The following is a 23646-nucleotide window of genomic DNA, read 5'->3' on the forward strand; positions in this document are numbered from 1 at the left end:
ACTGAAAACACGTTTTACACACGATCACACCCACACGTTATCCCTGTAAAACACCCACACACATTTACAGTACAGGTTTGCAGACTACTCGACAGATTCACATAACAGATAAATAACAGAATGCATTTAAATATATATGACATATATATATTAGGACATTTCATTAAAAATAATTAAATCTAATGGATTCAAGTTTAAAAAAATACATGTAAAAGTATTTAAAAAATGAAAGAAAACAAAAATTGCTGATTATTTTGGTGGATAAAAAGTGGTTGGTCTCAATAACCTACCAAAAAGAACAGGGAAAAAAAAATAATTTGTTTTAGATACACTTAAAGTATAACAAAAAATATCCAACTTATATATTTTATTAAACTGTATAAAATATATAAATTCAATTTACATATATAAATATTTATTTTTCCCTTTGTACGCATTTCAGTTTGTTTCAGTTCCTATCGTGGCGCTGAAATGGAAGGTATGAACCTCAGCAGTGCAGACATACTGTAGTACAGTATGTGCGACTGCGACACATGTTGGAAATCTGTAAACTAATAATCTTCTCTGATCTGAACGCAGCAGGGTTAGAAAAGCACAGGCTTCTTCTACCTGGGCTCTCGAGAGGTCGGCACGGATCGGATTACTGCTAAGGGAGAGCCTAGCCTGTTTCTACGGCAGAGGAAGAAGCCGACAGCAGAGCCCTTGGGTCGCGATACCGTGAATGGAACGATCTGTCGGTCGGCGGACGCTTGTGACTATTGCTAGTGAGTTCTGAGGCGCGCTAGGTCTGGCGGTGTGCTGTGCTCATTCTCGGGAGCATGCCACTGAGTTGTGCTCACGCTCTGGAGCGCTAGGTCTGGCGGCCCATACCAGTGTGCTGTGCTCACTCCGAGGAGCAGAAAGGTCTGGCGGCCCGAGCCGGTGTGCTGTGCTCACTCTGAGAAATGGAAGATGGCCTCGGGGTGGTTATTGCTGTCGGCGGGAAGGCTGGGCTGCGAGGCCTTCGTGGGGGACGCTTTGTCCTGTGACTGCGAGGAAGAGGAGTGGGAGCTCTCGCTGGAGCTACTGCGCGTCTCCGTGCTGGTACTCGTCTTCTTCATCTTCCTCCGCTTCGCCAGGGGGGCCTTGTCCACGTTCTGTAGGCAGAAGCCCTCCCGTTTGCACTTGTTGAAGGCCTGTAGAGGGGACAAGATATAACACTGCTGGTCTTTCTCCTTCAGAAACACCTTGTCTCTAATCGACCCTGCGCTTCAGTGAGGTACTTTTACATTTGTTAAAGACAGTACAGTGAGAGCTTTAAAAAACAATGCAGCTTTCCAGTAATGATTCTTAAACAGCAAAGTACATTTCTGTCAACTCACAGAAAAACATTAGCACACATAAAGCTCTAAATTTTTCTCAATAGCCACATTAGAACACAGACATTTCATTCTTACTGTAACACAATGTGTTTTTTGATATTCCAGAAAGGACTGAAAAGACCCAAAATGAGCCAAACCAGGGACTGCTGGGAAACATGAAATTGGAAGGTTTTTTTAGGCTGTTACTGTGACATAACTGTTAAAACTGAAGCTATGAGCTCATTTCATTTGTTCGGTACACCCTGTGCCTCAGAGAAGGCAAGTCAAAGATTACAGGAAGGAGATAAGAGATGCAGCCCTTGCTCTCACATGGAACGTGGCTTTGACGTAGGTGTGCACTGAAGCAGTGGAAGATCCCAGGATGTCGGGGGTCATGAGAGGATTGGAGGAAAGCTGGCTGCCATCCTGGAGCCACTCATTATACCTCAGGCTTGACATCTTAATTCTTTTGTTGGGGTCCACAGTAAGCAACTCTGTTGGGGGGAAGAAAAAGCATTAAAAAAATAATGAGTACTTTTAAGACAATCAGCAAGTGGAAACAAACACTGATGTGGCGTCGCCCAGTTTAAAATGCAAACCAACTGAAAAGTTACAGATAATGAAACCAGAAGACCAGAAACACCGAAGATGGAGTAAAAAGTGCTATCATGGTGCCAAATTGCATTTTTTGGAAAATGATCCCTCTGCACATAAAACCACCCAAAACACCCTAAAAAAATCACCCACAGTCAGCTGAACAATATCTAGCCAGTTCTGCTTACTTAAATTAAATGCTTAAATCAATTTAAGATGCACGTGCTCACTAAGGTGTGGGCCCATTTTGTGTAAAGAGTCATCCTTAGACTTCTAAATAGATCTTAATGCTGGAGAAAAAAAAAACAACTAAAAAAACAGACCTGAAAGAGAAAAGGAAAATATCTTTACATGTACTCAGGAAAAAAAAAAGTTTAGTTCAATTTAAACTCTCTTCCGGGCTTATAGATTCATCCATCTATTTTCTAACCTCTTTAGCCAATACTGGGTCAAAGAGAGCCAGACCCTATCTCAGCAAGCAATGTGTGCAACGTGGGGCAAATGCTGGACTGGACACCAGTCCATCGCAGGGCACACACAGGCACAGACACAAACACGCACATGCACACAGCAGGGCCTAGAGGCCAGTTAACGTAGTAGCATGTCTTTTGACTGTGATAGGAAACCCACATAGATAGCACCCACACAGTGCCACGCAGATTGCACCCCTGTAATTGAACCTAGGGCCCCAGGAGTGCTAACCACTGCACCCCCTTGCCCCCCGCACCTGTAACAATATTAGACCAAAATCAAAAATAAAAATGCGTTCACGCCAAAGAATGACTTTCAATGTAGTCTGTAAATTACTGCACACCCAAAATGAGGGGGCAAACTTCAGATTTTAGATCTGCCTACTGCAAATAAAAGCCTTCGCCAAGAACAAAGGTTTTCTACACAAAATAATACTATCAAAATCTCAAACAAGTAAACAAATGCAAAGTTGCCAACACATTTTGACTGTTAGCTGTAACCAGCACCCGCGCACAGCACAGCAAGGAGCTCTGATATTGCACTCCTTTTAAAAATTCATTGCCCTTTTCTGAGCTGTAATACAGCAGCTCCCCCACTCAATGCCAAGTGCCTTACCACAGAAAGAGATTGCAGAGACGAGAAAAGGAGTGCTCTGCCTCCTTGGAAATGTATTCCACGAAATGAAAAGCTTTGTTGCCTGCTGCTGCAAAGCATTGCACTCAAGATGTGCTCTGACTTTTGGAAAGGAGCTCTTGGTTCTAAAAATACTCTCAGTTCCAAATTCAGTGGTATCAGAGGAATCATGAGTTCTTTTGTATGGGAAAAGTTCCTTGCGGAGGCTGTGTGAAACCATATGGGAGATGCTGCTACATACTGATATACAGTATACTGGCATGATAGTCTGCCTTAACTTTACAGGCCCTAGCACCCACCTAAGATGTTGTCACAGCTGAGTTAGCCGTTAACAAACTTTCATTTTTTTTAACAATACTGAAATCATGTCCACGGGAAACACACAAACAAGTATTACAGCAATTTGTTTTAAAAATAAACAAAGCACCTTTATAGACTCTTCAGATCAGCACCCTGGAAGTGATCTCTTTCAAGCTGTTTGGTGTTACTTTGATTAGAAAAAAAAATAACAGTTGTAAAAGGTGCAGGGTTTTAAAGTAAGACTAACAACTCAGACCAGACACGGAATAAAGGTCCGAAGACGGGCCTCCGCTATGCAAATACAGAAGAATGAAAGATGCAGAAAATGATGAGATTACCAACAGAAATGAGTACTGTCAGCATAATAGTGTTGTTACAGAGAACAGTGCTGTAGTTGTATACTGGACCTTGTATCAAGTCCTTGGCCTGCTGGGAGACATTCTTCCATGCTTCTCCTTCGAAAGAGAAATCACCCTGTTTGATCTTCTGCATGATCTCCTCAGCGCTGGTATGAGTGAGGGTCTTTTCCTGACACTGGAAGGGCACTTGTCCTGATAGCATTGTGTACTGTGGGGAAGAGGCATAGAAATGACTGAAAGTGAAGATCTGAAATTTCCACATAAAAACAAAATACTTGCTCCTGCACCTGTCTACATTTCAAGTCAACCACTGGGTGGTTTGCACATGTTAAATTTGATCTGTTACGGATCTCATCATGAAAGCTAAGCATCAGCAACAGTGTGCAGTTTGTTTTAGACACTCACAGGTCTTTGTGTAGTTTACAATTCTCACTTTCAATTCACTCAGTTGTGACTTGTCTCACTTGATGATCATGTCCATTGCAGGGCACACACGGACAAAAATCTGGATTTTTTTAACTTCTGCCAGAACTTAGCGCACCTCAGACATACAGTAGGCAGCAGCAATAAGTCAGTGTGACCAAGAGAGTTCACTAATTGTCACAGCTTGGAGAGAAAGTACTGCTGTTCCAAATTGCATAAGCCCATATATTTCCAGTTACTGAACACCTGTGATCAATTAATGTTTCTCACAAGTACGTTTTCACTGTCTCTTTCAAAGATGCAGCGTCCCGTTACTAGTTTCTTTATCTGCTCTGCAGACATTACTTGGTAACACGAGTATCACTGCAAGTGTATGCTTCAGATGATGGACTGTTCAACTAAAGGATTATCTGAAACTTTGTTGCTGATTAGTTACAAGCTGTGCCAATGAAGGAATGAAAGTGCAACTGCCTACTATCACCTGAAATTGTGATTTACAGTAGGAACAGCAAACACCTTGTCTGTTCCTAGCTGTAACTGGATTGACAGCAGTGTGTAGAATTCCAGCAGGAGTAATAAAGCAGACAATATATATAAAATAATTATTAACCAAAAATAGAAGAAATGCCCCTTTCCTTCAAAGCAGTATCACAACTAATGCAACGTATTTTAAAAAAGCACTATATAAGTCACCCGCTGTCTGTGTTCTCGATTTGCAATGAGTCCACTGATCTGTAGTTGCATCTCAGCACCACAGGTGCTGTCTTTCCTGTCTCTTTCCACAATGATTACATGTGATCAATTGTAGCAAAACCTTTCTGGGTTTTTTGTTCATCTAGGAATTTCACTTTTCTTCCATAATTTAAGTGTTTTAAAATGCATGGTGCACATGCTCTTCTTTTCTCAGTCAATCCTAGACATAAAGATCCGGAAGAGGAACAACTGCATACACAGCACAAAAGCAGTGATGCCAATGTCAAGTGATGAACTACTTCTCACCTCTTTCCAATTTGCATTAGTAGTGTTTCACTAGGTGTTTAGAAAATAAGTAAAAGTGAATAAACTAAAATAATAAGCCTTAAAAACCATACATTTCAAAGAAATATTACAGGAGTCTGCTTCAGCAGTTTTTTCTTCTAAGCTCCATATGCTTCTCTGAGTCCTCCAGATTTGGAAGCTATACTGATAAACCCTGCTAAAAAAAAGCATGGTCTCAAACTGCCCTCCTTAAGGGTAACATGTTTCTCTGGATTGTGTTTAATCAATCAGATAATTGCAACAATTAAGCATTTGAGTGGTCAAGTAGATCAAATAGACAACTTCAAATAGTACCTTATTCTCATAGATACACCAAAGGTATCACTGATGGGTCAATTACATTATCATATGTATAGTGCACAGGAGGTCCTCCAGGACTTCTGGTGCTGGTTGTGCAAGATGGTTTCTCTCTTATACTGGGGGTTAGAAATACAAATATTTCTAATATTTCAACACTGAACTTCATAGCTTCACCTTTTCACCTCTCTATAGCATCTGCCAGTGGCTGACATTAACCTTTGTTGGACATTTTCTTAAGCAGATGAGACTAGATTTGTTTCGACGTCTTTGTTTTCGACAGCTATTCAGACTTAGTGCAAATCCCTTTTTTAAGCTACAACTGGGCTGGCAAGTCTGTTCAAGGCAAAGTCCACTTCCAGCAGCACAGTCCCATATCCAATTCCCAACCACGCTGGGCAGAAATACACAGTCTTCGATATTTTTATAGCGAACACTTGGATAACATCTGCAAAGCGCAAAAAGTACTTACCAGTTGTTTCTGACACTTTACTTCTGTGGGTATTTGCTAGTTTTTAGTTTTTGCTGCTTTGTATTTCTTTCATCACATGACACTACCTAAATCAGCGATGCCTTCCTGAAATTCTAACTTTGAATGCAGGCACTTTCATTGTAACAACAGCTTGGCCACAGCGACCAGGTATAACCAAAACAGGGCACAAGGACACTTTTGCAACAAATTCCATATCTCATATTGATGTGGACTGTCAAAGATGTCTGTGATAGTCTCTATTGCCATTCTTGCTTCCTCAATGAACCTAATGTGCGCTTTTTCAACTCTTCCAGAAGGAGGGGAATGATGTTGAATGAAAGGTTGTGGGTTCAGATCCTTACTGTAGTACCCCTGGATGAAGTACTTTACCCCAATTGCTCCAGTTTACCCAGCCGTACAAGTGGGGACCGGTATTGCTGATGTCCCAATGGACTGGAGCCCCATCCAGAAAGGGGAGAGTCGTGTGGCCTGTCATCTGCTTAATGTCAGAGAAATCAGGATGAGCTCTGGCCTAAGAAGCCACTGTGGATCTGATATGGACTTAAACTCTTAATTTACAGCCATCAAGAAATGACAATATAATATATTGGCCAAACAAGAGCAAGGCACAGGCAATAAGCTCTTGTTTTTTTCTACCCTTTTCTCAGTCTAGAGCTAAAGAATGTCAGTTACAGTCATGGTATGAAAGCAAAACCTGCTTAAGACTGGAACTTGGTAGCAACCAAATACAGTACCTTAATTTACCTTTACTCTCTTACAATACATCCCCTGCATTGGAGAACTTGAAACATTTTCTTAACCCAAGGTGAACAATTACAGTAGTTTCACTTCTTTTACAGCAGGGTTTTGTTGCTGGCTGGTACTAGCGAACACGCTAGTAACACTTCTATAGTTACGTGTACATTTTTTAATATGAAATAGTCCTTTGCAAAACCAGTTGGAGCAGCGGCAGAGCAGAATAGGCCTGGCTAGTTAACAGAAGCTGCTTCATCTTGTTTTACAATGCTGCCTCTGGCATCAGGTCGCTACTTTTGTTTACCTTCTGGAAAGATGGCAAAAACAAGGTCCTTTAGCTTCTTTGAGGTTTGAGCTGGATATTATTGACTGACATGAAACCGATGCCTCAACATCTGGATTTCCAGGGCATGGCTGTCTCACGCCACAAAGAAATGCCTGGATATTTGGACTTTGGTATATTTAAATTTTTCTGGACACAAAGTTGGTAAAATGATTACTGAACAGATTAAAAATAATTGAATTCAACAGCAACACTATTCCAACAGTGTACTAGACATGCAGTAATCAAACATCTTTAATACATATTGCCAAACAAGTTAATTTATCAATGATTTGAATTTGATATTATTTTGTTTCATAAAACTACAGCTCTCTGTGTTTTGACATTTAAGTCACTGCTGTACTTTTCAATTTTAGATTTGCTGTTGTTTAACTAATTAGAATTTGTTTGCAAAGACTTTGGGCACATTTCTGAGAAATTAACTAAATCTAATCATGCTGGTCATTATTTAAGATAATAAATGCTTATTTGGTGTTCTTGTATTTAATGGGCTTATCTCAGAAAACTACTTTTCCTTACCTCTGTATATTTAAAGCATCTTTTTACTCATTTCTTCAGAGAAATTGTCTCTCACAATCAAATCACTGCATTACAACACTGTCCTCTTCAGGAGACAGCAATATCACTTTACAAAGAATTAACTGAACTCTTCACATAACAATGCAAGCACAGAAAAATCCTAGATCCTCTACAAGCTTTGTCACATATGGAAAATATCAATGTTGCAGGCACTTTCCTGAGAATAATGGTTTTCAATTCAAAAACTGGGAGAAAGTCAGGTTTTTCATCAAGAGAAAAACCATCAGAAGGAACGATCATCTTAATCCTGCCTATAGGCAACAAACCATCAAACCTACATTAAGAGAACTGAATCTTTGTGAAGATAATACAACCTCAAAAAGGCCTTCAAAGCTGACAAAACTTTTTTGTTCTAATGTCACTGATGTTAAGTGCAGAAACTTTCCAAGGGTAAATGAAATACTAACCAATAAGATGTTTTAAGAGATTCACCTCATTATTCTGAAAAAGATGGAATAAAAATACCGGTGCTCCATTTAAAGGGGAAATGACACAATACCCGAGTCCACAGCCGTGAAAGGCCACAGATCTGACGGCAGGGGCTTCACAATACACAGGGGAAGAGGAGAGTCCGAACACCACGCACCAGGATGACTCCTAGACTCCAGAGGTCACAGGACTCATCGTATCCGTCGTACTTCAGGACCTCCGGAGCGGCGTAATGCAAGGTGAAGCACGGGGTCTTTAACGGCTGATTATCCGGTGGCTTCAGTCGAGCAAATCCAAAGTCTATGATCTTGATTTCAGAGCCGTCGCTTTCATCTGTGAACAGCAGATTCTGGAAAAAACAACAAAACAAAGACAAACCTGAAATCCTGAAGAACCTTTCAAGACACTCCGATTCAAAACACATGAAAACTGAATGACGGACTGAGAGCTTCTGACTGAGTAGTGTGCCAAGCAAGGTCTTTATTCTATAACAATTTAACAATTATTCATTTCAAATTAAAAGGAATTATGCACACATGCTAGTGCAACAGCAGCAATATTCACTGCCCTCCAAAATTATTGGGGCAACAATATCATCTTGGTGCCTCTCTTGAACTTGCATGACCAATTTTATGCATGGAATTTCTGAAACATAACATTTATACTATATTCTATTTAGTCTTCAAATTAATCACATGATCACAAGTACCAATTGTTTGACTGTAAAGTAAAAATAAATTTGCACATATCACATCTGACAAGCCTCCACAGTCAAAGAAAAGAAAATGCCTCAGTTAGCTCCTTTGCAACCCAATTTATCATTATTATTATTGTACAAAACCTGCATAATGTTAATATTATAAGAAATAATCTTAATAAGATTTAGGACAGCACCAACAATCGCCAGTTCAGAATGAGAAACAATTTCGTGTGAAATTAACCTCAACACTAACATCACATTCATATTAAAACTTAGACTGCTTTCAGAGAAGTGCACTCACTGATTTCAATTCTACATTGAGAATCCTACTGATAGAGGAAACTGGTAGAAAGTACCACGCAAACACTCTTTTCCATTCAAATCAGGCACTCAGTTTGAAGTTTAACGAAGCAGGGATCAGCACAACACTGAAATGTTATTTTTAGAGATATTCAGCAATGTACTTTGTAGCCTATCATTACTAGAACTCCTTCACTTCCCCAGTCTGAAATGCCATAATTAGAATTTGTTTGAAGGGATGGAAGCCGATTTGGACTACGGCTGTATTTTAATGACCAATGTAGAACAGATGCACCGCCTAAATAGATTTAAAGGGTATGAGAAATACTTCCAAACAGATTAAAAACATATATACAATTTACAGCTTATGTATTGTGGATACAGTGAGGCCCCTCCAACAAGAAAAACTCCCAGACAAAAAGTGCAAAATGCAAGAAAACATGACTTTGTTCTGTCAGGTCTTTAGACTGCCATGTACGGTAATTTGTAAATCAAACAGCTTAATTTCCACAGCAAAGTGGTTAGCATTGCTGCCTTGCAGCACTGGGGCTTTGGGTACAATTCCAAACCTGGGGTGCTATCTGTGTGGAGTTTGCATGTTCTCCTCTGGTTTGTGTGATTTTCCACCGGGTGCTCTGGTTTCCTCCCACAGGCCAAAGAAATTTTGGTAGATTAACTGGCTTCTGAGTGTGTGCAAATCTGTGTCAGGACTGGCATGCTGTCCACGAATGGATGGATAAACTCCATCTTGGTTCTGAGTGGGCAGATCATGGCTCATGGGAGTGCCGCCTGTCTGTACCTCTGGCTTCAAGTCCCGGTGCACCACCCCGACATCGTGCATGTGGCTAACTGCCGACACCAGCTTGCGCATGATCCGGCTGGCCTCCGTCTCGCTGAAGAGCCGTTTCCTCCGGATCCTCTCTAGCAGCTCCCCGCCTTTCAGCAACTCCAGCACCATAAACGTGTGCAACTGGGAAGGCAACATGAGGCACGGATTCAGAAAACAACCTAGTAACAGAATGGGTAGTGAAACACAAACTACAGGATACTAGTGGAAAGCACATGGAAGTGCGTGCTGAGAACAGGAGGCACTTCTTTACCCAAAGGGTGGTAGGAGTATGGAACAAGCTACACAGCCATGTACAAGCTGATGCCTTGGCACCTTTCAAGAAGAGGCAGGGCAAGAGGACTTCTTTACCCAGAGGGTTCTGTGAGTATGGTACAAGCTATTCAACCATGCTGTTGAAGCTGATACCCTGGTTTCTTTGCAGGAACAGCTGGATGAGATTAATTAGCTACTAACTACCAAATAGGCTAGAATCTCTCCTCTTAATGTAACCATACTTATGTAACTGATCCTTCATAAAGGAAACAGTGATAAACATACTTAACACTGATTTCGAGATAGGGAAAATGATAAATATTTTGAAAAAGGCATATGAACAGTGCAAGAAAAAGTCTCAAATTAAAACCATCAGAATTTAACTTTAGTGTAAATGTCAGGGCGAATGCAAGACAGTAAAACATTTATCACTTGCTAAGCTATAAGCAGCAACAGTATTTAAACAAAGTTCTACACTTCCCAAGCAGACAATTTTATAGGCCCTGTTCAGCAAAAAAAGCATTCTCATTTCTGAAACTGTAAAAAAAGCAATATTATCAGATGAGCAACGACAGCCTCAGTATATTCCATCTGTATTCTGATTTACCTACTACAACTGGAATTAAAAGCTGGTGTCTGCAATAAATCACAGGGAATAATGAATTCTTTTTGGTTTGCCAAAAAAGAAATCAATCTTTGTATCTGAGCTTTAAGTTAAGAGTTATTACATCTCTAATTAGCCCGAGTAGAAGAAGAAAACATGAGAATGTTGAGGGCAGGCCGAGTTGCTAGATATGCTTTGATCTCCCTACTCGCGGAATGGAGATATTGAGATTGTAATAGCCCTGCCAAACTCATCAGCTCTGAAGTGGTGCTCTGCTTTCTCACAGAAATGAATGCATGCAAATGAACCCTTCCAGCTTATTTCTGTATTGAGCCCACTGATGCAGCAAGCTGGAAGTGGTCAAATACAACAGCGGCAGCTTATGAAATAATCTTTCTGGGGCCAGCTGCTTATTATCCACAGTGGCTGCCTTCCCACTACACTGATGTAAACAATTTTTTATATTTAACAAGAGTGTGTTATAGAAAACATCAGTCTTAAACAACCTTTTCTAATTATAATGCAGCTAGAGGCCTCTATGTTTCTCTACTCAGACAATTGGATATGTAATCATACAACATCGTAGATTGCACAACATTGATTTAATTGAATTTAATTAATTTAATGCAAAGTTCGACCTCCTAGTTCACTGACTGGCAAGAACCTAAATTCTGGGTCTAGTCTCAAACAGTCTGAGCACAGGTAAAACGTGTAAAGAGACTACTAAAGAGCAAGCACAGTAAATTTAGTCAAAAGCTTGTTAATATGGAAATCAAATAGTGTAAAATCAAATTGATTATTTCCCTGAAAACATTAACATAATTGGTATGAATAATTACAAAATAATAATATTTCGTTCAAGAAACAAAGAATAAATGCCCCATAGACTGGCCCTACACTCCAGTAAAAACTACCATGTCAGAGAATTCAGATCCAAAGTGCACAGTAGTTCTGAAAAGAAGCTTGTTTTTTAAATACATCTTGAGTTTTCTCTCATGAATTGTCCGCTTTCTCTCATATACATTGTAGCTGACAATCTACACTCGTAGAGCTGCACTGAATTTTACTGATAATGGAGCACAGTTTCCAAGTACTGTAGGCGTTAAGTGACTACTTTTGTTTTGTTTTGTAAGAAGTCAAAGGTCAGCTAGTCTTCAGCCAGAATGCTTATTGGCTATTGGTCAGCTTTCCCTTGCAGGATTAGGCTGGAGACTTTCTTCCCATTATAAAACTGGGACATTCTCTCTATATATCAGCCAATGTGACAAAGGCTGAGTGAAAATCTACTATAAGTTACCAAAAATATCAAGTTATATTTTTACAGATTTGAGCTGTCTACACCTTTGAAACGTGTCTGTGCACCACGAAACAGCTCCCCTGACCACTGCTAAATATTTCTCTCAGTAATTGGCTGTGCTGCCATGTAAAGCTGTCAGCTCCAGTTCAATCTTATGAAAGCAAAGCAGCAGTTTTCTGTCAGAGTTGATTAAGTATGGGCTGTATTCTATAGCCTCAGAACATGGCTGAGCCAATAAACAATAATAACTTTTCCTTGCACAATGTTGACGGGGGTCAACAAAGGCCAATGGGTGCCCTTAAAAGAATCGCCAAATACTTTACAAACCATTCAATTAAGTGGAACCATCATGTAGCACATTGCGTAGAATTAAATCTAATTTTAAGAAAAAGAGCACGAGCCTTGCTCTTCCAGGCAGGTTTAAAACTTAAATTTGAGAAAAAGAATTGCTGACACCATACAATTAGGTAACTGCAGAGAAATTCGCCCTGGGAGAAATTCTGGCTCGCTTTGTGAGGCATCCAGCAGGAATGGAGTCAGTTCTCGCTAATGAGCAAGCTTTTTTTTCTCTGACAACTACCTGTTCCTCTCAGATTGCGGGCAAGCAAAATACAGTATGCCTGATTTACAAACAGCAAGGCAGAGACTGGAGTTGCTCAGGAAGCCATAGGAAACCATTGTTTTTGTCTTGAAAACTAAAAAGAAAAGTGATAGTGTCATCTCACAATAAAGTTGAAACATAAACTGTATTAAAAAATTACCTGATCGTGATAAATGTCATAAACCTTCACAATGTTGGGGTGCCCATCACAGAGTTTTAAAGCTGCTATTTCCTTGTGAGTTTGTGCTTCCATTCTAAGAAAAAAAGATACAAGTATAAAAAGTCAACATTTAAAGCAGGGGATCTCAAGCCCTGGTACTGGAAAGCTCCAATCTAGTATGTTTTGTAGGTCACCATTAACTTGCCCATTATTAGAGACAAGGAGGAATTCCATTGTGATTATTAAACTGGTGTTTTGTTAAATTAAGAAATGTCAAGATCATTTAGTGTTCTTCAACACTAAAATTCTATGAATTCTATTTATTCTTCAACCCTTAAGGTTCAAAGCTCTCTTAATTGAACAGATCACTTGCGTGATTCAGCAATAGCTTACAAGTGACATATATAAAACAGGACTGTGATTCTCCAAGACCGGTTTTGAGGCGCTATTTCAGAAATACTAGAACACAAAATCTGAGGAATTTTACTGATTCAATATCCTCAAAATTAGAGTTACTATCATTCCTATTTAAAACAGTTGGTTTCTGAACTATCAAAGCCACATAGCCTCTCTTGTGCACACCAAGTTGTTGTTGAACAAAAAGAGCTTCAAAAACTTGTAAAAGTGAGAACTTTATGAAAAGTCTTAGATTTAGGTTATCGCAAGTACAGGTGTAGAGCTAGGATAGTGTCCATAAGACAGTATTCTGACAGAGATCACTGGATGTTTGCCTTGAAACAACAAGCTTTTTTTAAAGAATACTTCAACAGAAAGTTCAGTTCTTTAACGGAAGCTTTACAACAGCCCCTAAACAGACTGGACAATCAGTAGCACAACAATTGTAATAATAGCAGATAAGTGGAAAAAAAATCATATTTTTTTCACCAGCATTTACATCAAGACATTTTTTGCATCTGCCAGTCAGTTAAAAAACTTCACTAACATGTAGAGTGGCTCATCAGGAAAAGCTTATCTTGCAGTAGCTTAGCAACAGGACCTGATTCTTCCCAAGAAGGAACGTGTCCACTGCTGGTTATCCCCAGAGAAGTCTGGTACAATTTATACGACATGGCAGACAGAAGCAATCAGCTAACTTGAAGGATCAAAGAGCGATGCGATGGATGTTTTGGCAAATCCTGACACATCAGGATCCTGAAAACATCACCCAAAGGGCTACCGTACAGCTGATAGAGGTAAGAGGGCTCAGAGGTAATTCGGGAGACCTAGTTGTGTCATGATATTGCACTCACACAGGAGAGCAGGTTAATTTTGCGCAAGTGAAAACGAAGAGGAGAAAACACAAATGCTTAATGTTTCATTGCACTTAACAGTAAACAGGTCCATCGCTGCTGTGCATCATAATTGTGCTCTCTGCCCATGGCAGAGGATGAAAAAATAGGCTGGTACCTTTTGCTGATGATCTTCACTGCGTAATCCTGGCCTGTTTTCTTATGGGTGCACTTCCTGCAGATGGAAAAGCTTCCCTCCCCAAGCGGACTGTCTTTCAAGTCTAAGTCATAGTGCATATAAAACAGGGAGTCCTGCAAACAGGAGAGAGGGTATTTGAAAGATGAGGGAGGCTATTCCTTCAAAGTCAACTTCTTAAACAAAAAACAGTTTCGGGTTTTTGATTATCTTTGACTATGAAGTCACCACGAATGATAATGATTGATATCTCCCACTGTGGTAAGTCTGCAGCTCACTGACTGACTGAACATGTTTGGGATAACACTGAAGTCACCCACAGACACAAAATAGCTTTCAAGAGAAGGTCTTTGTATAAGAGAACGGCCAATAATTTAGATTATAGGGGACAAGTCAGAAGGTTTCTGGTTTTCCTTCAACCTGAGCCCTTACCTAGCTAATTGAACTCCCTTTGTGCTCACTTAGACAAGTTGAAGCTTTTCCTTGTTCTTGAGAAGGAGATCTAAAGAGACATAAAACCTGCCGCACAGTGACTGTTGCAGTTGGGCAACCCTGGTTTAAATTTTCTTGAGCAAGAAGCAGATGAGGGCAGGAGAATGTGGTTTTATAAGATTTAGTGGCCAAATAAGACCACATTTTTATAGACTTTTTAAGTATTTACAGTTAAAAAACTCACAAACTATAATCCTGATACCAAGTATTAATGGATCAGTCTGTTTACACGCTTCAACAGGCCTCAAACACGATCCTGATCCCACTTTCACCAAACAAACACGAAACGGAGCCTCTCCCTCCATTTCAATAACCCTGCAGGTGAGACACTAGATGTATGAGAAAACTTTACACTTCACTGCCACTCCCACACCTGACCAATGTGTCACTCAAAGTAGTGCCATTCCAGTACTCCTGTTTGTATCTTCTCTTTCTTGATTAACTGCAACATTGTTGACTGAGCAAGCATATTGTTGCATGAAACAGTGATGATTTGGGTATTTCACCAATTGCAAAGCATTGTTTTGCCAAAACCTTAGTCTGCTTTTTAGAAGCAAACAGAAAAAATGCTGCGGTAAAGAATCACAGCCCATCAGCATTTGCTGCATCACCAAACATCCAAATGTTTTTTATGCAGCCAATGGCTGGCTGTCATGCCTGATACTCAGAGGAGGAGTGAGCCGCCCTCCTGTTAACTACATGCTGGATTATTCAATGATAGGGCTCTGTGTTCTCTCACCTTCATCATGGCACTGCGCGCCACAGCTGTGGCCCCGGGCCTCTCGGCACCCCCGTGAAACTGGAGAGGGTCATTCATCACGGCGTTGCGTTTGAACAGAATGGAAGGAGCAATGAAGGAGTAGCCCTGTGACACAAACACATTCATAAGACTACAAGTGGACCTGACAGAAGTATTCCAAATCCTCAGACAAAGTCACTGACAAAGCCAACCCAAAGGAACTCTTCAAAATGAATAGTGAAACACGAACCAGAGGACACAAACAGAAACTACCTGGAAGTGCATTAAAAAGCGAGAATAGGAGACACTTCTTTACCCAAAGGGTTGTAGGAGCGTGGAACAAGCTACCCCAGCCATGTGGTTTAAGCCTATACTCTGGCTTCTTCCAAGAAATAGCTGGATGAGATCCTTGGATCAATTAACTACCAAATGGGGTTTGATGGTTTCCTCTAATATTTAACCATCTGTTCTTAAATATTCTATCCAGACATGTGTACCAAAGCACAGCAATAGACCACAAGCATGTAAAGGCAGTGAAAGGTAAACTATATACTCAACCAATCATGGAAAGAGTTCAAATACACTGATATTCCTATCATCTCTCTCAAAATAATGTACTTTCTTTGGCTCATGAAAATGTCATTGTTCCAGGGGTATCCATAATTCAGATTATATAATAATCTAATGCAGGACTGTAAAATACCTGTTATTAATTAAATTAATAATGATTGACCAAGTTATCAAGAATTGGGGAGCATCACAATATACTTTTTTTTCAAAAAGGCTAAAAAGATGCATTAATATATACATAAGCATAAAGAGACAGCCTAAATCACATCATGTTCTTTAATTCTGTAAATGCATCTCTCTGTCTGGAGTCTTTATAAGTCACGTTTCATGTTCACAAGTTAAATAATCTTCCCTTTATCGTTATACAGCAAGAACTCATTTTCATCCAATTTTGCTTTGTGAGCTTTGAAATGGTAAAGGTTTCTTTCTAACAGCTGCATGGAATGAACTGGAAATGATTGATAAGACAACTTTCTTAATTGCTGCATTTCATATTTGATTGCTTACTTTGATATTCCACTGCAGTCTATGTAATGCCATTTCATTTCATTTGACAAAAGACACAGTGATAAGCTAAGTTTCCAGGCTCGACCTCTGAATTGGTGTTTGCAAAAAAGAGGGGTAAAAAATGAATGGCTCTGAACAGCTAAAAGCCAAGAAGAAGTTGGCAATCAGATGCTGAAAAATAATTAAGGAAGACACATTTTACAAATGCAAACCGTTCAATTTTGAGCAATGCCCTATAATAGATCTATTGATCTGGTAGACTCTATAGAAGTACAAGGATCAAAAAGCATAGAATATTTAGTGTAATATGAAATCAGTTGGCTTCAATAGCACAGTGTCAAATTATTCCACTATCCATAAGTTCAAAAGCTGCATCGTAATGTATTTTACGTCTGAGATCTTTTGGTAAATAAAGTAAAATTATACAGGCTGAGACTGTAACAATTATTTCAATATTGAAGCTATTTTTTAAATAACATCTTCAGTTCCTGGATTGCTTTCACATGACAGTTCATCAACTTAAATGAAACAAGACATTTTTGATATGCCCTCTGTTCCCACGAACAGAATTGTGAATTAAAGAAACAAAATCTGCCCTATACTACAGCGCATAAAAAGGCTTCTCGTAACTATAAACTAGAATCCTCCAACATCACTGTCATCAGTATTTATGTTGGTCATGAAGACTTGTATTGATTTTTTTACATAATAAATATATACACAGTGGTGTGAAAAAGTGTTTGCCTGATTTCTTATTTTTTTGCATGTTTGTCACACTGAAATGTTTCAGATCATCAAACAAATTGAAATATTAGACAAAGATAACACAAGTAAACACAAAATGAAGTTTTTAAATGAAGGTTTTTATTATTAAGGGAAAAAAAATCCAAACCTACATGGCCCTGTGTAAAAAAGTGATTGCCCCCTAAACCTAATAACTGGTTGGGCCACCCTTAGCAGCAACAACTGCAATCAAGCATTTGCAATACCTGGCAATGAGTCTTTTACAGCGCTGTGGAGTAATTTTGGCCCACTCATCTTTGCAGAATTGTTGTAATTCAGCCACATTGGAGGGTTTTTGAGCCTTAACCGCTTTTTTAAGGTCATGCCACAATATCTCAATCGGATTCAGGTCAGGACTTTGACTAGGCCACTCCAAAGTCTTCATTTTGTTTTTCTTAAGCCATTCAGAGGTGGACTTGCTGGTGTGTTTTGGATCATTGTCCTGCTGCAGAACCCAAGTGCGCTCTTCAGCTTGAGGTCACGAACAGATGGCCGGACATTCTCCTTCAGGATTTTTTGGTAGACAGCAGAATTCATGGTTCCATTTACCACAGCAAGTCTTCCAGGTCCTGAAGCAGCAAAACAGCCCCAGACCATCACACTACCACCCCCATATTTTACTGTTGGTATGATGTTCCTTTTCTGAAATGTTGTGTTACTTTTACGCCAGATGTAATGGGACACACACCTTCCAAAATGTTCAACTTTTGTCTCGTCAGTCCACAGAGTATTTTCTCAAAAGTCTTGGGGATCATCAAGATGTTTTCTGGCAAAACTGAGATGAGCCTTTATGTTCTTTTTGCTCAGCAGTGGTTTTCGTCTTGGAACTCTGCCATGCAGGCCATTTTTGCCCAGTCTCTTTCTTATGGTGGAGTCATGAACACTGACCTTAACTGAGGCAAGTGAAGATGTTGTTGTGGGGTTTATTGTGACCTCTTGGATGAGTCGTCGCTTCGCTCTTGGGGTAATTTTGGTCGGCCGGCCACTCCTGGGAAGGTTCACCACTGTTCCATGTTTTCGCCATTTGTGGATAATGGGTCTCTCTGTGGTTTGCTGGAGTCCCAAAGCTTTAGAAAAGGCTTTATAACCTTTTCCAGACTGGTAAATCTCAATTACTCTGTTTCTCATTTGTTACCGAATTTCTTTGGATCGCAGCATGATGTCTTGCTTTTGAGGATCTTTTGGTCTACTTCACTTTGTCAGGCAGGTCCTATTTAAGTGATTTCTTGATTGAGAACAGGTGTGGCAGTAATCAGGCCTGGGTGTGGGTAGAGAAATTGAACTCAGCTTTCCAAAGATGTGATAAACCACAGTTGATTTATGTTTTAACAGGGGGGGCAATCACTTTTTCACACAGGGCCATGTAGGTTTGGATTTTTTTTCCCTTAATAATAAAAACCTTCATTTAAAAACTGCATTTTGTGTTTACTTGTGTTATCTTCAATTTGTTTGATGATCTGAAACATTTCAGTGTGACAAACATGCAAAAAAATAAAAAATCAGGAAGGGGGCAAACACTTTTTCACACCACTGTATATAATTATCGTATATATATATAATAATATATACTGTAACTTCCTTTGTGACTCAAATGAAAGGTCCAGTCACCTGAAAAATCCGGTCCGAATTCTGAGGCAGAGCGGCTGGTGAGTAGGTGGGGTCCATTTCGGTGAACTCCTCAGCAAAGTTGCTGACATCCAGCTCGTCGCGGATCACCGGCTTAAAAGGGGCAGTGACTTTCTTAGCTGCCAAATCCTCCCAGTTTATTTTCTGCAACATTCAAACACCGATCAATCATCTTGTTGTTCTTTAACGATCCATATAACAAAATGCCTCAAGGTAATTTCAGAACTTAATAACTACCTACATACCTAATGATTATGATACAACACAAAACTATATAGAGGTCATATAATGAAAGAGACCATTTGGAGAAAACATGGCGATTCTTGTTTGAACTACATTTCCCAGAGACCCATGGGGAATGACCCACCATTCTCAGTCACCTGACCATTTGGTGGAAGACTGATACCCCCGGTAAATACTGGCTTCCCCATTGTTTGCCCAATCTGCAATCCATGCACTGCATCAGAAGGAGAAGGAAGTAAAAAAGCAACGAGAGACGTTTAAGATTAACTACAAGAAGATGGGGAAGTCTAGCTAGAGCTTGGAGAGAGCTAGGGATTTCTTTTATTTTGGAGTTTATTATTAACTCTGTATACTAAAAGTGCAACAAAAGTGCACTATTTCTTACCTTACTGCTGCATTCTGTGTACCTGTCTTCCTACAACACCAGCTGTGTCACAATATTAATTAACTGAACAATTTAGTATTCTTAGAGCACTGAAATTATTCTGAATGTTCATGAACTACAGTGCTCCTAGAGTGTGACCTTTGATCTAGTGGCAATAATGATCCATCCATTTTCTAAACCACTTTATCCAGGACAGGGTAACGGAGGATGTTGGGTGCAATGGATGCAAGGGTGGGATTGTGGAAATATTAAAAAAAAAAACTACATATACTCATGCTTGCTCCTCAACTGATTGTTTAAACAGATGTCAGAACATAGTGACAGTGTTTATATGAGAAGGCAGCAACAGTGTTGGAACACTGTCAAGGGCAGTACTTTACCTGGTAGAAAGGGTGCTTCTTCACCTCCTCTGCTCCTGACGGTCCTGAGCCCAGCCTCTTTTTGGGATCTTTGATGAGGAGACGCTGAATCAGATCTTTGGCTAAGGGTCCTATTTCTGAAGAAAATGGTGGCTCACTTCTTAATATTCTCCTGTAAGGCAAAACAACTAGGAATTATTCATACTACATATACCTTACTGTTGCATAGTATTTTCGATTGAAAAGGATCTCTGCAGATGAAGGAGTAGAAGGAGCAGACTCTCTTAATCCACAACAAAAGTAAAGCTGGTAACAGCCTGGGTTGGCACAAAGCTGCCATGCTGAGGGAATTCACCAATTAAATGACATGGGAGAATCAATGAGACCTTATAAAGAGAGCTTAAACTGAAATTTAACTGGGGCTCCAGAATGAGTTTCCATTCTGTTTTCAAACACTGCCATGACATCTTCAATGAAATTCTACTGACAGCTCTATTTAGCGTCTCACTCAAAAGCTAGTACCTCCCATAGATATGGGCTTGGAAGAGGGCAGTGATGGAAAGTCTGGCTGTAATATATAGTATGCACAATGCAGTACAGTGTGTTTACAAAAACCATGGTTTACACACTGCAAACCTCTTACTTCGATATCTCTGTCTGCGAGTTCTTCTCTCCGTCCACAGTGAAGGGGGATGCCCCGGTCATCAGCTCGTACATGAGGACACCGAGACTCCACCAGTCCACAGCCTGGACTCAGGCACATCAAGACACGCATATCAAAGACAATGAAAACTCTACGTAGCTTTATCACAGTATTTTAAAAAACATTTTTAAACTAAATGTCTCTAAATTTGTGCAGTTTGTACAGGAGAGAGTACGTTTGTCATTTCTATAAATCAGGGGTGTCAAACTGATGCCTAGGGTCCTGCAATGGTTGCCTGGTGCCTGTGCCAACCAGAATTGTCAATTTATGAATTATTATAATTATTCACTTATTTGGACACGTATGGAACACTTCTCTGGATCTTTTACAGTTGGAAAAACATCTACTTCATTAAAAGTTAACTATTAAAAACTTTGGAATCAGGTTAGAGGATTACAATTATGCAGTTAAATGTTATATAACAGCTATATTTCAACACCTCTTTCAACAGGTTCTGTTCGCCCTGTACTCATAGCCAGATTATCCTTCCCCCAACTAAATGGGTTCACACGGAAACAACATTTCAGACAGCTAATTGAAATAATGTGGGGATAGTCTGAAGAGACAGCAAGCCGTTTGTGCACTCCTAAAACTCTTCGATCCTTCCCTTGGGGAAAAAAAGTTCCATGGCAAGGAAATTAAAAACACTGCAAAGCGAAATGATTTTCTCAACCTGAACACAGAAGAGCCCAGTGTGACTCTGCTGTGAATGGCATGCTTTTCATTTCTTCTCAAACAGAGCAGGTCTCCAGTGTTGGGAGAGGTGCTGTACCTTGTCATGGCCAGTGTCTCCTCCTCTGACAATCTCCGGGGCCATGTATTCAATAGTGCCACAGAAGGAGAAGGCCCTCTCGTTCTGGAAAACCAACATCAGCATAAGAAAACCCCTGACGTTATCTCTGCACATTTCCAAGTCACTATACCACCGGATAAAAGTATGGAAAAAAACTATACATATTCAATTAACCAATTTAATAAAAGCATTTGTATTCCGATCCAGAAGCATACAATTCTATTTGCACACAATCGCAGCAGATACAAAACTAAAGAAAATCTTTCATTATTTATGTTGCTAAAACAGAAAGCAATTTTGTGCTATTATATGATTGGCACACTTCCTTGGAAAAAGGGAAAATTCTTCAAAATATTTTTTTAGCTGCCCAGACAGACTCTTATATTAGTCTTCTTGAAGATTGATGTATTAGTTTCTTATTGAGGAAAAAAGTAAATCACTGAGAATCTTTAGGCAGACATTTTAATTGTTTTCTGATAAAAGACTACCTCATAGCATTATATGGTAACAAAATAGCTAATATGATCAAAGACACATCTTCTCCTGGCATTTTGTTAATATATTCAAATACACAATGCATCTATTTGTGTTTTTAGATCATCAAGTGTTCTGACTCTTGCAAAGTGATTTAGCTGTATACAATAAAATGTGCTTTTAGCAGTCTCTTATGAAACCTTTCACGAGCCCAGGCTAACATCCTGGCTTCTTTCAAGACACAGTTGGATGTGATCCCTGGATCAATCTTTAGCTGCTAACTACCAAACTGGCTAGATGGGCCTCCTCTCATTTGTAACTTTTCCTTGGTTACTATCTCTGCTTAGATATGTACTTTTCTGTCTTCTTGTGACAAAACTGTTTAAAATATAAAAGTATCAACTGGCTTTCTATTTTGGGCAACATTCAATCCATTGCACTCACCTCATCCACCAGAAACTCTTTACTGAGACCGAAGTCTGTGAGAACAATGTGGCCATTGCTGTCCAGGAGAATATTTTCCAGCTTGATGTCTCGATAGATAATACCCAGCTGAAGAGGGCAGAAAGCGGATTTTCAGAGTCGTTTTCAGAACAAATTACCAGGTCAAATTTTTCATTGCCAAGTAGTATAAATCCTTGGATTGGAGTTGGATGAATGAAAGGATTAGTAGAAACGTTGGATGTCCTTGACACCTACCTATTTACAGGGTAGCAAATTGTGAATGTTTAGTACTATGCATTAGGGAAAATGAATATAAGCAAAGTCAATTCTGGCTTACGCATCTTTAACAGCTAAGTGCAATGCCTCAGATTCAATGCATGTCTGCACTATGCACTTTTGGCATGGTCTATCATGGGTTTTATTCACTACTATATATTTATTGTTTTCGCTGTATTATTTATTATGTCATAGTGTACTGTCTACATTGTGTGGTGTTGTCTGTTGTGTCATCTGCTGTACTGTGTATATCCTGAGAGATCAGCATGATCAGCAAGATTCCAGGAAATTAGGATGCATGTGGAAACAAAAAAACATTTTATTGGGGAAGACCTATCATATATGATCAGGGCAAAGCAGAACAGAGAAGTACTTCCAGAGTAGAAATTCTCCACTTAAGTAGGAAAGTTATTTTAGAAAACACCAGCTTCAGATTACTTGACAAAAGTATGGCATCTGCTGTTGATATCTGAATGCATAGTTTAAGGGAACTATTGGTAAAAAGTGTAGTTCATCCTATTTTTTAAATACAAGTATTTAATATCCTATATCCTATGAGCACTGAATAAAAAAGAATACAAATAACAAGCCATTCAGCCCATGAGGCTCATATGATTGCTTGTAGTCAACTGACTACAGATTCTTGCCTAGTGTTCCTTGTAAGTAAAAATGTAAAGCTCACAAACAAGAGAAGGTGGTTCAGTCTCACAAAATAATATACCCGAACTAGCATATACGTCACTAAAAATACAGTAGAATTACAGTAGAGGACAGAGCTCATCTGACAAAGAAATCACCAAAACAGAACAAACGACTTTAATGACCTAAAAAGCGGCAGATTTTATAGCTGATGAATCTCTTGGAATCTCGAAAACAAACCCATTTCTAAGTAAGTGGGGTACGTGAACTCATAACTAATCAGGGGACTGCAGCAGATCAAGAGCAGTTGATCACTTTCGTGCCTTTACACCAGAACAGGAAAGAATCCACTCCATTACTAATGCAGTGAACCGCAGAGCCCAGGCGCGC

The 23646-nt window shown here is 39.6% G+C and overlaps 1 protein-coding gene across 5 annotated transcripts in view; it reads right to left on the reverse strand.

Annotated features, from left to right (window-relative positions):
• Nucleotides 1-367: 367 nt before the first annotated feature.
• rps6ka5 (ribosomal protein S6 kinase, polypeptide 5) overlaps nt 368-23646 on the reverse strand; it is a 56097-nt gene continuing 32818 nt past the window's right edge. For 3 of the 5 annotated variants that reach the window (XM_015351143.2, XM_069193397.1, XM_069193396.1), the window contains 13 exons: nt 22342-22449; nt 21403-21486; nt 20571-20674; nt 19949-20099; nt 18923-19084; nt 15455-15580; nt 14206-14339; nt 12799-12892; nt 9834-10004; nt 8192-8383; nt 3746-3905; nt 1671-1834; nt 369-1175 (listed from right to left, as the gene is read on the reverse strand). In XM_015351143.2, coding sequence (XP_015206629.2) covers nt 933-1175; nt 1671-1834; nt 3746-3905; nt 8192-8383; nt 9834-10004; nt 12799-12892; nt 14206-14339; nt 15455-15580; nt 18923-19084; nt 19949-20099; nt 20571-20674; nt 21403-21486; nt 22342-22449 — 1893 coding nt within the window. In that variant the 3' untranslated portion in view covers nt 369-932. Of the gene's footprint in view, nt 1176-1670; nt 1835-3745; nt 3906-8191; nt 8384-9833; nt 10005-12798; nt 12893-14205; nt 14340-15454; nt 15581-18922; nt 19085-19948; nt 20100-20570; nt 20675-21402; nt 21487-22341; nt 22450-23646 lie in introns of all 5 variants that reach the window. The other 2 variants (XM_015351145.2, XM_015351144.2) reach the window with 1 other exon arrangement.

Source organism: Lepisosteus oculatus, chromosome 8, assembly GCF_040954835.1.
Source record: "Lepisosteus oculatus isolate fLepOcu1 chromosome 8, fLepOcu1.hap2, whole genome shotgun sequence".
NCBI lineage: Eukaryota > Metazoa > Chordata > Actinopteri > Semionotiformes > Lepisosteidae > Lepisosteus > Lepisosteus oculatus.